General features: G+C 40.0%; 1 protein-coding gene across 2 annotated transcripts in view; it reads left to right on the top strand.

The window, feature by feature from the left end:
* LOC149283550 (protein tweety homolog 3) overlaps nt 1-13,926 on the top strand; it is a 45,673-nt gene that overhangs the window by 8,596 nt on the left and 23,151 nt on the right. For both annotated transcript variants that reach the window (XM_089497507.1, XM_089497506.1), the window contains exons 2-3: nt 9,478-9,647; nt 13,640-13,751. In XM_089497507.1, coding sequence (XP_089353633.1) covers nt 9,478-9,647; nt 13,640-13,751 — 282 coding nt within the window. The remainder of the gene's footprint in view (nt 1-9,477; nt 9,648-13,639; nt 13,752-13,926) is intronic.

The raw sequence follows: 13,926 nt of genomic DNA, 5'->3' as shown, positions 1-13,926 counted from the left end.
CATCTCTTAAAATCCGTAGCTTTCTTGCCCCCTACTTAATCCCTTACACCATGTAGCCCATTCCCAATCCATATGTGACGTGGTAATTGTTGGCATTAAGGATCATCTATGATATTAGTAAAATAGGAACAGTATTTTTCACCTATGTCGAGAGAAATAAATGCCAAATTATTATTCAGTTGTTTTATATAGCACCATCATATTCCGCAGCGCTGTACAATGTGTTGGCTGCAACAAACCCGTAATAGGTCTCCTCCGTTATTATACATCGGATCCTTCGTCAATGTAATTAGTGTTTGATCTTGAACATTTGGACGAAGCGGTTCTGATGTTCTGTTTCCCACTTTTTGTTTGGTGATTGTGACTTCTTTCATCACCGGTAATGCAGATGTTCGCGATTGCATAAACTCTCTTTAATCCAGCTGGAAAGGAAGAGAAATAATCTGGGTTTTTTTTTAAATGTCATCCTAAAGGAGAAAAAAAAAAAAAGTATTTTTGGCGTGCAGTGTATAGGATGTTAAAAATAAATACACTGTCTGAGAGCTGTTGGCTATTATTATAGTAAATCGTAGAGTCCTATAAGCATTTCGGAACTTCAGAGATAGAACTCGTCCATCTGGAGAAGAGACCTCCGAGTTCCTGAAAGCTTAGGTGGCTACCATTTTTTCTGGTTGGCCCAATGCAACTCCATCTTTTCTTGGACCAATACGGATATATTACGGTCACATTAGAAAGGGGGTTAGAATGCGCCCCTTGGAGGAGTAAAAAGATACGGGTGAACATTTTTTAATTATTAAATAGAAGCATAGATTTTTTGGTGGCTCAGCCCCATTCCCGCCATGTAGTCTGCCATTTTCTCCTGCTGTAAAGACCTTAACCAGTCGTTGGTCTCGTCTTAGATTCAGGAGCCATGTGTCTAAATTCCCACTTCTGCTGGATGCTGTTCCACTTATCTACCACCCTCCCCGTAGAGCAAAATACAGATGGAGTTCTTGGATTACTGCTGCATGTACAGAACTCCAGCCTTGGCTGTATTTACAGTCGCCCGGTAACATTCTTTACAGGCAAAATAACCTCCACCTCCTTTCTGCCGGTGATAACACATTTGTAACCCGAGCCGTGGATTTATTCGGCATCCGCTGCTTTGATCTGTAGGGATAAACCTATAACTAACGTTGGCCTCGGTTCATTCATCTCTAAGGCTTCTGCCATTGAAGCGGCTCTGGAATCCGTTTACTGTCTCTGTATCCCTCCCACCAGTGACAAGTGTCTGTAATCCAGATGTTGTAGTCTTTACATTTGTACTCTTTTATGTCATGCTTTTTTGCCCCGAAAAGTCTCAGAATAGACCATTTTTCACCAAGATCAATACAGCTTTAACTTTGTTTTCTACTTGTGTAATACAATTACATTTAGTGCGGTTTTCACACAAGGCAGTAATCTGTCTTTAGGATTCTGCCGAAATGTGTTTTGTTGTTTTTTTTTTTTGTTGTTGTTGTTTTAATGGCCAGGGGATCGTTTATTAAAACATTTCCAACCGGAAACCATTCGGATACAGTAACACTACAGTTTAATCTATTCAATTACTTGGATCTCGCGGGGTATCGTGCCTGGTCCCCTGTAAGATTTGATGGCACCCAGGAGGGGGCAGGGATAGGCGAAGTTTCCGTACAAGGACACCAGCGTCTGCGGCAAGGTTTGTGAAGGTCTGTAGAACATCGTTAAATTGTCTACCGCAGACCCCAGTAAATGTCCACCATGTGCAATGTTGGTGCCGACCCCTCTCTTACGACATCTGACATTCTTTGCAGATGTCCTGCTCGGGTGCTCTTCATGTTCTGCTGGTTTTATAGTGAGGTCTGGCTTCCAGATAATATTTATGGCAGGATGTGGCCTATGAAAAATACTCCATTTTCTCTTCTTCATGGAAGAAGCCTTGTTAGCCTCCTTGGCAAAGGGAGCACCGAGTAGATCAGACTTCAAAACCTGCATTGAGGAGGACCAGGGCACAGGCACCAGAGGCCACAGGAGGACCTGAGGGCAGATGTTTTGAGAGCGAGCGAGAGTTCACTGCTCATAATTAAACTTTCTCTCGCACTTGCCCTATTTCTGGGATGTCTGTTACAGTTTGTGGGCAACAGGGAGCCGCAGTTAAAATGCAGGAGACTCCGGGAACTTCCGGGAGAGTTGGGATGTCTAGTATATCATCCATCACTCATAGATCGGTTTTTAAAAGCCATGGAATTGAATCAGTAGCATTTTGGGTATACATCTGTCCATACATGACATTCTCGAGTTCTATTATCAAAAAGAAATATGGCAAAGTTCTAAACTGTGATGTCCCTCCAATCAGGACGCGGAGGCCAGATGGGTCTTTAGACGTTCAGATTATGGGCAGTATAAGTGTATAAGGATTAATTAAAATATCAATAACCGCACATGGTATAGATTGCTCTGTTGGTTTAAATATAGTTGTTGTCAGACGACGCTAAGTCAGACCAACATGGATTTAAATCACTAGGGAGTTAACTCCATTCTTTGGCAGCCAGAAAACTAATATTGTGGGATATTTATTGCTTTCTCATTATTCCAATTAATTGAGCGTCCATAACATTTTATTGAACATTTCCGCACATCTGTATGAAAGTTAATTAGTTAATGATTTTCACAAACCACTAGAAAGCAGGTACTCGGAACTCACAACGGGTATATTGAGAACATAATTTAGGATCTTTTTAACGTTTACGGCTTTGTAAGAAAGATTATTGGCCCCCTCTTTGTAAGTAGGGTCATACACCTACATTCACCCACAATACACATAAAAAATGTTCTGAATGAGCCACAGAAGGCTAGTTCTTTCGCAGTTGGCTAGTTTGATCTTGAAAGCTCCACTGGGACAACTACTTGCCCGGACACGATGGCGGACTAACCGAAACCTGTAAAATACCCAACGGAGATCTCTATCCCTGATACTTCTAACCAAAAGGAGGACAGTCTGAGCACCCTGATCCTATTGGGGAAAAAATAACTGATTTCCTTTATCATAGCTTCAGAGCTCTTTTCAGGTTTACCTTTAGTCCTTGGGTGTTATATCATGGCAAAAAAACTAGCTATTTTTACATAGGGTGTTATTTTTTTTTTGACAAGTAAATATTTTTAGACTGTGTTAAATTACCCATCAAACAACACGGCAAGGAAGGATTTTTTGGAGAGAAAAAAATATTGATGATACTTCTCTTTGTCCTATAACCCATCAAGTGCAACCAAGTTTGAGCTGGCCGGCGTGTGGGGCAAAGTCTGTCTTATTATTCATTGTTTTATATCGCGCCAACGTATTCCATAGCGCGGTACACTTTGTATTGTAACAAAAAACTGCGATTATCCTTACTTACCCAGTGATTGCTTTTACCAATGACGTCTATAATATGATGATTTCTGATTTATTATAAGATTTTAAAAAAAATAATATATTGTAGCTTAGAGGTCCCTTTAAATAACACTTAAAGGACAGTTATCTTGTATTTTAACTGGATATAACCATGAAAGAAGAATGAAAACTAATGTGACCGGCTTTCTTCTGATTTAGCTGATAATAATCTTTTTCTATGTCTAGATTATATTTAACTATTTTGTGTCTGCTTTTTATTGTGTTAACTAGTTTCTTACTTTTGGAAAATCCCTATATTTTCGTCATAAGATTATATTTTCCAGAAGATAATGTCTTCTCAAATGAAATAGGTCTCCTGTAGCTCAGAGACGGGTGAAGGAGAACATAACAGATGTCGATTCCTGAAAAAAACAACAAGCCAGGCATGACTGTCTTTTTAAATTATTCCTCCGCATTATTGGGATGCTTTCTGCATTTCACCACCCACGCTGAAGACCCAAAGCCCCCAAATGGCCAGATACTTCTGTAAATGAGTGTGAAACCCAAAGCCCCGTATAGTCAGATATTTCTGTAAACCTGTTGGTGGTGGAGCCACAAGCTATTATTTCCGCGGTACAAGAGTGCTGATTGCCTTTCCAGTTTTTTCGCATCTTTATTTAGAGAATACAGCTGTAAATAGCGGCTGTTACAGCCTCGCTAAAACATTTAAGTGCTTGCATCATATTACTATGTATACAAAGTTAAAGGGACCGTGCTGGACTTTAAGCACAGCATATGTCATAGTCACAAAGTCTTTAAATTATTATTATATAATAATAATATTATTATTAATATTGTTTTAATAATATTAAAACAATATGCCCCAGTGCCCTACACCTAATGCAATCCCCTTTTGTCTCTGGATGAGTTGAGTTGTGTTTGACGCTTCTGCTCTGGCTCTCCATCCATTGCCCATAAATGGGGGCGAGCCCCACATTCCAAATATGGCCATGTCTCCTCCCATGAGGAACACAAAGCGAGGAGCTATGGGAGCCAACCCATGGCAGTTACCAGATATGCTCATATCCCATGGCTTCATTATTAGTGACTGCGCAGTTCCTCGTGGGGTGAACCAATATGCACACCATATTTTCTGATGTTGTTGTGGCTCATAATCCTCTTTGCCCGCAGCTCAACCTACTGCTGCTAGGGCCACAGAAAGTAACGTTCACTACGAGTCACTGACTGTCTGATAAACAGTCCTGGCAGGCAAATTCTACAGACTCTACGTGAAATCTTTTATTTATTTCTGTCTTGGTAATTCTCCCATTCATTTAAAATAACTGGGGCTTAATGAAAAGAAAAAGTAAGCTAAAGTTGCACTCGAGTCCATGAGAATAGATTGCATACAGATAAGGAATGAACACAAAGAAGATTATTTTTAGCTGACCCCATCAGATTTTTTTTTTTTGGTTACCAGGCAGGCATAGAAAGCCAAGTTGGCTTCAAATAAAATGAGGTCATACAGACAGAGCTCTTGCAGCTTGCCATTGTGAGCAATGCCGCACAGCCTTCGTCTGATATACTCAGCAGCTCATATTGTTCATGGAATCGGCGCAGACCTTTACTGCAGAAGACTGATTCTGTGCTTTGGTTTCAATGTAACATCTGGACAGATTTACTGCAACGAGTCTTCAGTGTTATTAATGCTCGATTTTACAGATGAAGATGTAGGAATAGATTTCTGAGGGACCCAAGTCCTTCTTTCCTCCATTGATGACGCTTTTTTTTTTTTTTCTGGGGGCTGATTAACCCATGTCTGCTATTTAATGGAAACCCCCAAGCCAAGGGGCATTTGCACTACATGCCCCATGATGATTCCAGGCTGGATCTTTGCCATCACTTTACTGATAATTTGACTTAAAATACACAAAACAAAAACTTTTGGGGGTGCTGTTCAGAAAAACTCGGCTATATGTTTATCTTTGATCCCGTTTCTTGAAAACTAATTTAAAAAGTTCACGCCCCACCAGTTGTACTTAATATTGCTATAAGCAAGTAACCACAAATACTGCCTCATACAAAATCCGCCATGAAACCAAGATGGCTGCTTCCAGTAGCCTTCTATTAGTACACCCAGAACAAGCTTCTCCAACTTTATGTCGAGAAACTTATAATAGGGACATAATAATGATAAAATTCAACAGGGGCCCATTGGCTCCTTAGCTGGAATGAAGAATAAAAAAAAAAAAGCCCCTGAGGGCCACATCTGGCAATTAGACCTTTTTATTTGTCACCAGTCAATTATCTTAAAGCCATCAAAACGGATTGTAAATATAATTATATTACGTCCCCTTTTACATTTATCTGCTCTTTTCCATGAGACCAAGTCTAGCGATTTAAAGAAATCCATATGAAAATCCACTGTCTTCGAGTCCGACGACTATAAATGCTGTGGCTGGTCTTGGCTCTGATTTAATTCCCCAAATCCCTCGGTTTCCTGCGTAACTCCAAGTGGGAAAATCATTCCTTCCTGATTCACAAGATCTGCTTTTTTTAAAGTCTGAGAACATTAGTTTAGGTTGTTGAACGGAGTCATCGCAGAACCATTGCGTTGTTAGCCGTGAACCTCATTAGCTGGAATCCCGTAATACAATAAACACCATGACAATTACAGGTTACCACGGTAATTACCGAACAAAGCATTTTATTAAAAAACAATAAAAAGCATAAATTCCCAGTTGGCATAAATGTCTGGAAGCTGCTAAATTCTAAGTACCTGAAGCGAATCCCTTGTGTATTGCAGTAAAGTACAATCAATAAACATATACATTCGGGTTAGATTAAGTAACGTGGCGTTAAGGTGGCGTTCCAAGGTGAGCTGAGCTCTCTAACGTGTTACGCAAACAAACCTTAGTAGATCTGTCATTTTATTCTTTCCTATGAATGTTAAATCATCATAAAAACAAAACCCAAATGTTTAAGAAGCTTGGGTTTCTATAGCAACAGCCTATCAGTACCTGCTTTTAGGTCACGTGACAATTAAGCATTCCCTTAAAAGTGTTAAATTCGGGGGGTTTTCGGCATGAAAATCTGCCAAATATATACTTTTTGGATGGTTTTAGCTGGTTTATCTGGAATATACATATTCTCGTTTGTGGTTGTGCATATATATATTTTTTTTTTAAAAATAATTAATTTGAATACGGTTTTCATATCTGCTGAATTTTTGTCAATCCCCTCCATTGTACCAATCCTGGTCCTTTAAAATCATAATCTGCCTGCGATTGTGTAAGGAAGAAGAAATCTTAATTTTGTACATTTTGTGCCCCCCCCCATGTCATAATTATAATACTCAGTTCCTCATTATGAAGCGTTTGAGCTGGAAGCGTGCACCGAAATAGCTGTATTATTCAATAAATACATTTTTACGCTGTATCGGCAGTTTTTTCAATAGGGCCTAATTTACTGGAGCCAGCATTTGCCGCTGCATTGATTTATTTAGAGTGCTCTGACGTCTCTCATTGGAAATTAATTTGTGATTTATTTTTTTTTATTTTTTTTTTTTATTCATGTTTAGTCTTAGTAGGCTTCACCGATAAACACCATCTTGGAAAAAAATATGTTAATATAATACTGAGACAGGGCCGTTTGGTCTGTTTATGTAACGGTGGTGACCATAGCTGGGAAGACACACACTTCCTGCCCATTTCCCACTTTAAATGGTGGCGTGTTCCATGGTGTCAACGGGACCGCCCACCAACGTCAACAGGACTTCCTGCCCACATCCGGCAAAGGGGGGTAACCGGAGCCCCCCTTGCGGGATGCGGACAGTAAGTAAACGCAAAGGTCCATTAGACTTCCCAGTGGGTTCTTGAAAAATGGATTGGGTCGCAAAGTGTGCCACGTGCCGGCAACCCCTATCCCGTTCCAGCATGACTGTGGCCCCTGTGCACAAAAGACCATAAAGACACGAATTGACGAGTTTGGTGTAATGGAAATCGAATGGCCTGTACAGAGCCCTGATCTTATCCTCGTCTAACGCAGTTGGGATGAACTGGGACGCTGATTGCAAGCCCAGCTTTCTCATCGAACAATGGACAAAAATTCCACCGGACATTAATTTTTAAAGATATTTTTTTCTATAAATAAAGGAACTTCAATTTTATTTTATTAATTTTTTTTAGAATTTTATTCTTTAGAATTCTTCTTATGAAAGGCACTTCATGGCCCTTGGTATGACGCCAGCTCCCAGCAGTGCTTTATTGGGGCATTCACAGCACGGGATGTAGCCTTTTGAACTGTAGAGTACACTGGAAGTCAGTGGGTGACAAATGATAGAATGGGCTTGAAATCTAACAGGAAAGGAGAAAAGAGGGGCCATTGATCGCACTGTGGAACCAGAGAGAATTACTTGGCTTTCTCTGTAATTTGAACTTGGACAAGACCATGGAAATCTGTTTAAAATAATCTGCCCAAATGATGTAAGGCGATTAACTTATGGCCTGCCGTTTGTATCCGAGTCTAACGAGAGCATCCCGCACAAAGCTGAAGAGGCTACGACAAGCCAACTTTTGTCAACGCTAGTAGCTCGTTCAGACATCTGCTGATGGGTCGAGTGTCCGGCCAGAAGGAATTCATTTTATTCCCTTACTTTGGGTACTTAATGGCAGTAAAGAAAAATTAACAATAGAAGATAAAAATACAATGGGTTGCGCAGTTATTAAGCTAGATATTCCCAGAGGTTCCCAAGCTTCTGAGATTTGGGAAGCCAATGTTTTAAGTATTTATGCCCCAGAGAATTTTGCTCACTGCTGGATCATTTTAGGTCTCTTAGGTTGTCCATTCTGAATGCAAATTAATGTCAGGTAGGCAAGTACTTCAAGAAGAACTCATTAATGATGTATCTGACTTGGTTGATGGCAAATAACATGGACCTCCTGGTGAACTTTCTCCTTTAAACACTACAGGATCTGAGCTATTCATTGAATTTAGCAACGGGACACAGTTCAATTTTATTAAATCTCATTTGTTTTCCTATAATTATGATTTCCGATGTATACAATGGGCAACTTGCGGTACTGTGATACCCACATACCCGGCAAACATTCTGAGCTCCTAGAAAACAAGTCACCAGAATCAGGAATCTGCACACACCACAGGAACTCAGGTGCTTAGCTGTGCCAGGAAGGGCCAGCTCCCCAGTAAATCAAAATAGAAAAAAGCTCCAGGCACTCAAGGGTTCCACTCAGGCAGGTTTATTTGAAGGAGAAGAACAACAACTTTTCGAACTTGATAAAGACCTCATGGTGAGGTCGAAACGTTGTTGTTCTTCTCCTTCAACTAAACCTGCCTGAGTGGAACCCTTGAGTGCCTGGAGCCTTTTTCTATTTTGATTTCCTAGAAAACAAGGACACTGGGGGAGGGAAGAGGCACACAGGTTCTCAAAGAGGGACTGTCCTTTCTATACAAGGACACTCGGGGGCTATAACAAGTGAAATGTTTCCTGTCACTCTGATAACTCTGTGGGGGTGAATGAGACGGGATCGCTAAGCAGTGATTCAGTGTGTCTGGCACACGCTTATCTTTTCGTGATATGGCGTATTCGCTTGTAGGAGTTCTCAGTGCTGCCTACTGGAAAAAGTGTTATCACATATGGTTTTAGTAAATAGCGGCTAATCATATCCACCCACTTTTATTGCAAATATATCTCACGCTTATTTAACACCTTCCCTACCGGAAAAATTTTGACCTGAGGTCTAGAAGTATATCAATGAACTGAACATGTCTTCTTACCTCCCAAATGTTCCTATTCAGGAGACGCAGTCTCTTTTTGGGATGGCTGTGTGACAGGCTCTAAAGTAAGGGTGTTTTATGTTTTTTAGATTATACTGTATAAGACCAGGTATAATCCTGTTCTATGGATATTCCTGGGGGCTCATCTTTTTGTTTAATGATTCTACCAAGATGTGGAACTGTTTACACGTATCAGAGAATGTGATGATATTTCCTTTCTTGTATTTTTCCTTTTTACCACTAACGATGGGTATTGATGAGCCCGTTGCTGACGTAGACACCTTATGTGAGACGTGATTTTGTCTCTCTTTCAGTCTCTCATGCTTCTGGCCTGTGTTGCGCTCTCCTGCCTCGCTCTGGACCTCTTGTTCCTGCTCTTCTATTCGTTTTGGTTCTGCTGCCGTCATCGGAAAACAGAAGAAAACACAAATGCGGATTGTTGCTGTACTGCCTGGTGTGTCATCGTTGCTACTTTAGTTTGCAGGTAAGAGTCTATGTTTTATTGGCCTGGAAGAAGATCCCCGCTTCCCGGAGAAAGCTGAAACTTGACCCAGAGATCAGAGAAAGCAGGCCTTCTGCTGGAGACCCCGGGTCAAACCCAGAGTCTTTCAAGGAATGTTAATAGGTTTGTTCACTCAACCGTGAGTTCAGGTGGAACATTGCAGCTTGAATATTTAACTATGCATTGTGAAGGACTACTCCTAGCTAAGGAGGGTTGAGTTGACCTTGAATAATGCATACACAAGGTGAGAAGGTTCCTTCACAGTCTTCTCATTGATTTTAATGCGCGTTGTATAGAGTCAGCTCAGCCCCGCTAACAGGAGAATCCTTCTAAAATGTGAACTTCTAAACACATGGGGAAGTCGGCAAGATAATTTTTTCTTCACAGCCTCCCAGAGAAACCCATCTTAGAGAATAAACCCATCGGCCTCTCTGTTTTGGGCACTGCCTGTGTGTTTTTTAGAAAATTATAACGCACTGTGGGTCTTTCTCCCTTCTCTTCAGTTGAAAGTTCTTCTTCTGGGATTTGTTACTCTGGGGTAAATGGTTAAATCCCCAATAGTGTCCTTTTTTTTGTGCTGGGTGATACCCCCTTAACAATAAATTCATCTCACTTGAAAAAATCCTAGATTCAAAAGTCTGAATAATGAGCAAAAGCAATGGATTCTTCCTTTGGGTTAAAAAAACTGTACTATGACCACTTTTTGTCTGGCAAAAGATTTCAGGTATGTGATAAACTTTGGAATTTGAAATTTAAGGTTTAAAGGTTAACTTTATTATTTTTTATTTTTTTTTACTATTGCCTTGTGCAGGTCAGTAAATTAACATATATTTTATGCAATTTGGATAGCTGGCAAAATGCTTATTTGCAAAAAGAGTATTTAACTTGAATAGTGCAAAAATTAAACACAGGAGTGCTACCTGTTGAAAATGCAGGTTTTAATGTTTTATATCCATGGGCTTTATACCTTTGTACCTTGGTAGGAGGTCATTGTTAAATATTTGTTCCGGTGGTGAAAATAGGAAAAATAAATAATAAAAAAAAAATCCCACCGCTGACACCAACACCAAACAAATTCAAACACCCTAACACCCTAAGTGGTTAACTTAAAGACAGAATGCTATTTATTTCAGATCTTTACTCTAGGGAAATCATGTGAATGCTTGCAAACTCTCACAAACCGGGATTATTGGACTAATCATTTATGATGCCCGGCAGTGATTGCGGGTTCCCTGTACCATATGATTACCATTGTAGTAGGGAGGGTATTTTAGGAATGTAAGCGTACAGAATATACATTTTCCTTCTGGGTTATATATAGTACTGTCCTATTTCATGATCTTTTTCTGAGCAGGTCCAATTTATCTTAAGATAAATTGTCATTCAGTGGATTCTTTTTTTTTCTCCCACAGTGATGGAAATTGATCTTGAGGCAACACAACAATTTGACAAATTCCAGTATGTTTCTTGCGGTTCTCCTGTTATTCAGAGACTTGAAATCAATGTTGATCTATGGAGGGGCGGTGGGATATTCTGGTTATTAGCATTTAATGGGAACCAACGGGAATGAGTTAGGCACTAAGGTAGCGGTGAGCACCGTGACGGGGTACATAACCCCCAAGCTGTCGTATTTAAGGAGTATGTTTCTCTCGATGAATTAGAAAGGGAACTCTTTGTAAACCGCTTTAGGGTGTTCGGTAAGGCAGGACATCATTAGCATTGCCGCAAAGAGCCAGCTCGGTGTGGTGTTTGAATGCTGACCTCCAGATCTGGGGATAAAAAAAGTTTATCGGAACAATGTACGACACAACCCAGTTCTTGTCCGTCCTACAAAAAACACTGAAATACATTAAAATGTCTTGTTTTTTAGTTGTACAGTGTATAGGTGAAAAGATATCCCCTACCTACAGTGGGACTTACCATCCATGCCTTCATGAATATCTTTTCCCAGCCCCCAGTCTATCGGACGGCCTGTGATTTACTGCATAGAGATCAGAGGCTCTCGTCGGTGTATGGCTTCCCATTGAGAATCTTGAATATATCGGAACCCGCTAGAGGCTGTTCCCTCATCTAGAAATAGAATTTTTCCTCGGTTACAGAAGGATAAACTCGTAATTAGAAAACCAAATTAACACCTCTCGTGAGATTTCTATAAGAATGAAACGCCTTCCGTTGAGAACTCCTCTAATGTAATATGAAGTCAGCGCCGTTAGTCTATTAATATAAAATATTCTGTGTTAAGTCAACACTTTTCTCTGCGGCAAAGTTTTTTTTTCCCCAGTGGGGTTGCTTAGGGGTTAAGAAACTGTATCAATGTAATTAGTTCTAAGATTTTGAGTGCCTGAGCCATAAATTAGGTCGCTGATCTAAAAATGTAGGAAAAAAATGTTTTCAAAAAAACTTTTCATTTAAATTTATAATTCATTTATTAATAGGTAAAAACTTGTATCATAAAGAGTCCTTTTTAAAAAAAAAAATATGTATATTTAATATTAAAAAATAATAATATAGGAGTCATCCGAGCCTCCCTGTCCTCCGCAGGATATTTCTGTATGAAACGCTCTGCAGAGCTATTAACCCCTTTCACACGCCTATTTCCACTCAATTACTACAAATATTCCATCGGTATCATGCTGGAGTACATTACTTAGAGCCTCCATCAGGAGTCTGTTGGATAATCTAATTGGGCAAGCGTCCCAGAATGAGCAGCGTTTTACTCGTATTCACCCAGGAACTATACCAATGATGTAATGTAACAGCGGAAGAATGAACGAAGAACGAGATCAAAGACACGAGCCCTGCTCAGTATTATCTGATGGAGCCTTTAATAATTCTCTCGTTCTCCATTCTTGTTAATTTCCTTTCTGCAGAAGGCATCATTCCCGAATGTGAGGTTTTGAAGGCACGCTATGTTGATGTGCTAGCCGCCCGTTGGCCGTGAACATAAAGCTCCCAGTAATAATAGTATATAAAGTGCCCGTGAGCCATCGCCATTGCGAGAACGTGCCGCGGTGGGGCTTGCGGTTCTGCAATTACACATGTGCAATCCATTCAAGATGTAGGTCATCTGCTGTATCGGCCTCTCACGCTAATTTATGGCATGTTTTACATCATGAGAGGCCTGGAATATCGGCTTCGCTGCTATTTGTAATAGACGAGGGTCTGTTTTATGATCAGGAGATGAATGCCTGCCAGAAAGGAAGGGTGTCCTCTACTGGGCTTCACGCAACACTAACTTCAGACACGTAAAGGGTTAAAGGCTTTTTCCAAGAACAATCCCATGGGAATTTGGGGGTTATACAGTATATATTATATATAACGTTAACCGGGCACTCGCTAACCTTGTATGTTGACCAGCAATCACCCAATACTTCCCAAACTAGTTGCTTGGAATGTTCAGGTGACCTCTGACATGGAAGCCGGAGGGACAAAAAGCACGACTGAATTTTGTTAATTAAATTTGAATTAGAATTTTTAAAAAAATTGCCAGTGCGCCTGTTTATGACCCCCCCCCCTTTTTTTTTTTTTTTTTTAATATTGGAGAGCATTCTCATCCCTCCTGATTAGAATAAAATAAAAGTATTAAATGGTTTCGCCTCTATAATAAACCATTATATTTTTTCTGCTAGGTTCTGTTCTGTGGCGTATTTTTTTTTTTTTATTTTATTTTTTTCATAAATCCCTTCTTTGAAGACTGGAAACTATTATATATTTTAATTCTTACCTTCATACTGTTTTTGGCCCCTCCCCCTTCTCCCACCCCATCACTAGGGCAGATGTATCAAAATTGTAGCCAATAACTACTTTTTATGATATACAAGTACCGGTATATCTTGATACAGCTTTATTTTGATGCGATTAAAGATTTTTGAGAAAGGATTATGAGGTCTGGTGTTTTCTTAGAATCATGTAAAAAAAAAAAAAATAGCGATAAAAATTCTAATCCTTCTCTTGTTATTTTTATCCTCTTGCAGTGCTGGCATTGCTGTTGGTTTCTATGGCAACGGGGAGACTAGCGATGGCATCCACAGAGTGACATATTCGCTCAGACATGTTAACCGCACCGTGGCTGGAATCCAAGATCGGGTCGGTAGCAAAAAAAAAAAAAAAAAAGATGATTTTTTTTAATTATTATTAATAACGGCTTCACAATCCTGAGCGTTCTGTATTCTAATAGAGTAACGCCATACACAGAAACATCAAATTTACCCGCAGGTCAGACCTATTCGGCCCGTCTAGGCCCATCCTGATGTAAAGGCTC

The sequence above is a fragment of the Sceloporus occidentalis genome, unplaced genomic scaffold (genome assembly GCF_023333645.1).
Source record: "Sceloporus occidentalis isolate IW3139 unplaced genomic scaffold, rSceOcc1.0.p SCAF_103, whole genome shotgun sequence".
NCBI lineage: Eukaryota > Metazoa > Chordata > Lepidosauria > Squamata > Phrynosomatidae > Sceloporus > Sceloporus occidentalis.
This window is presented reverse-complemented; position numbering and strand designations above follow the sequence as displayed.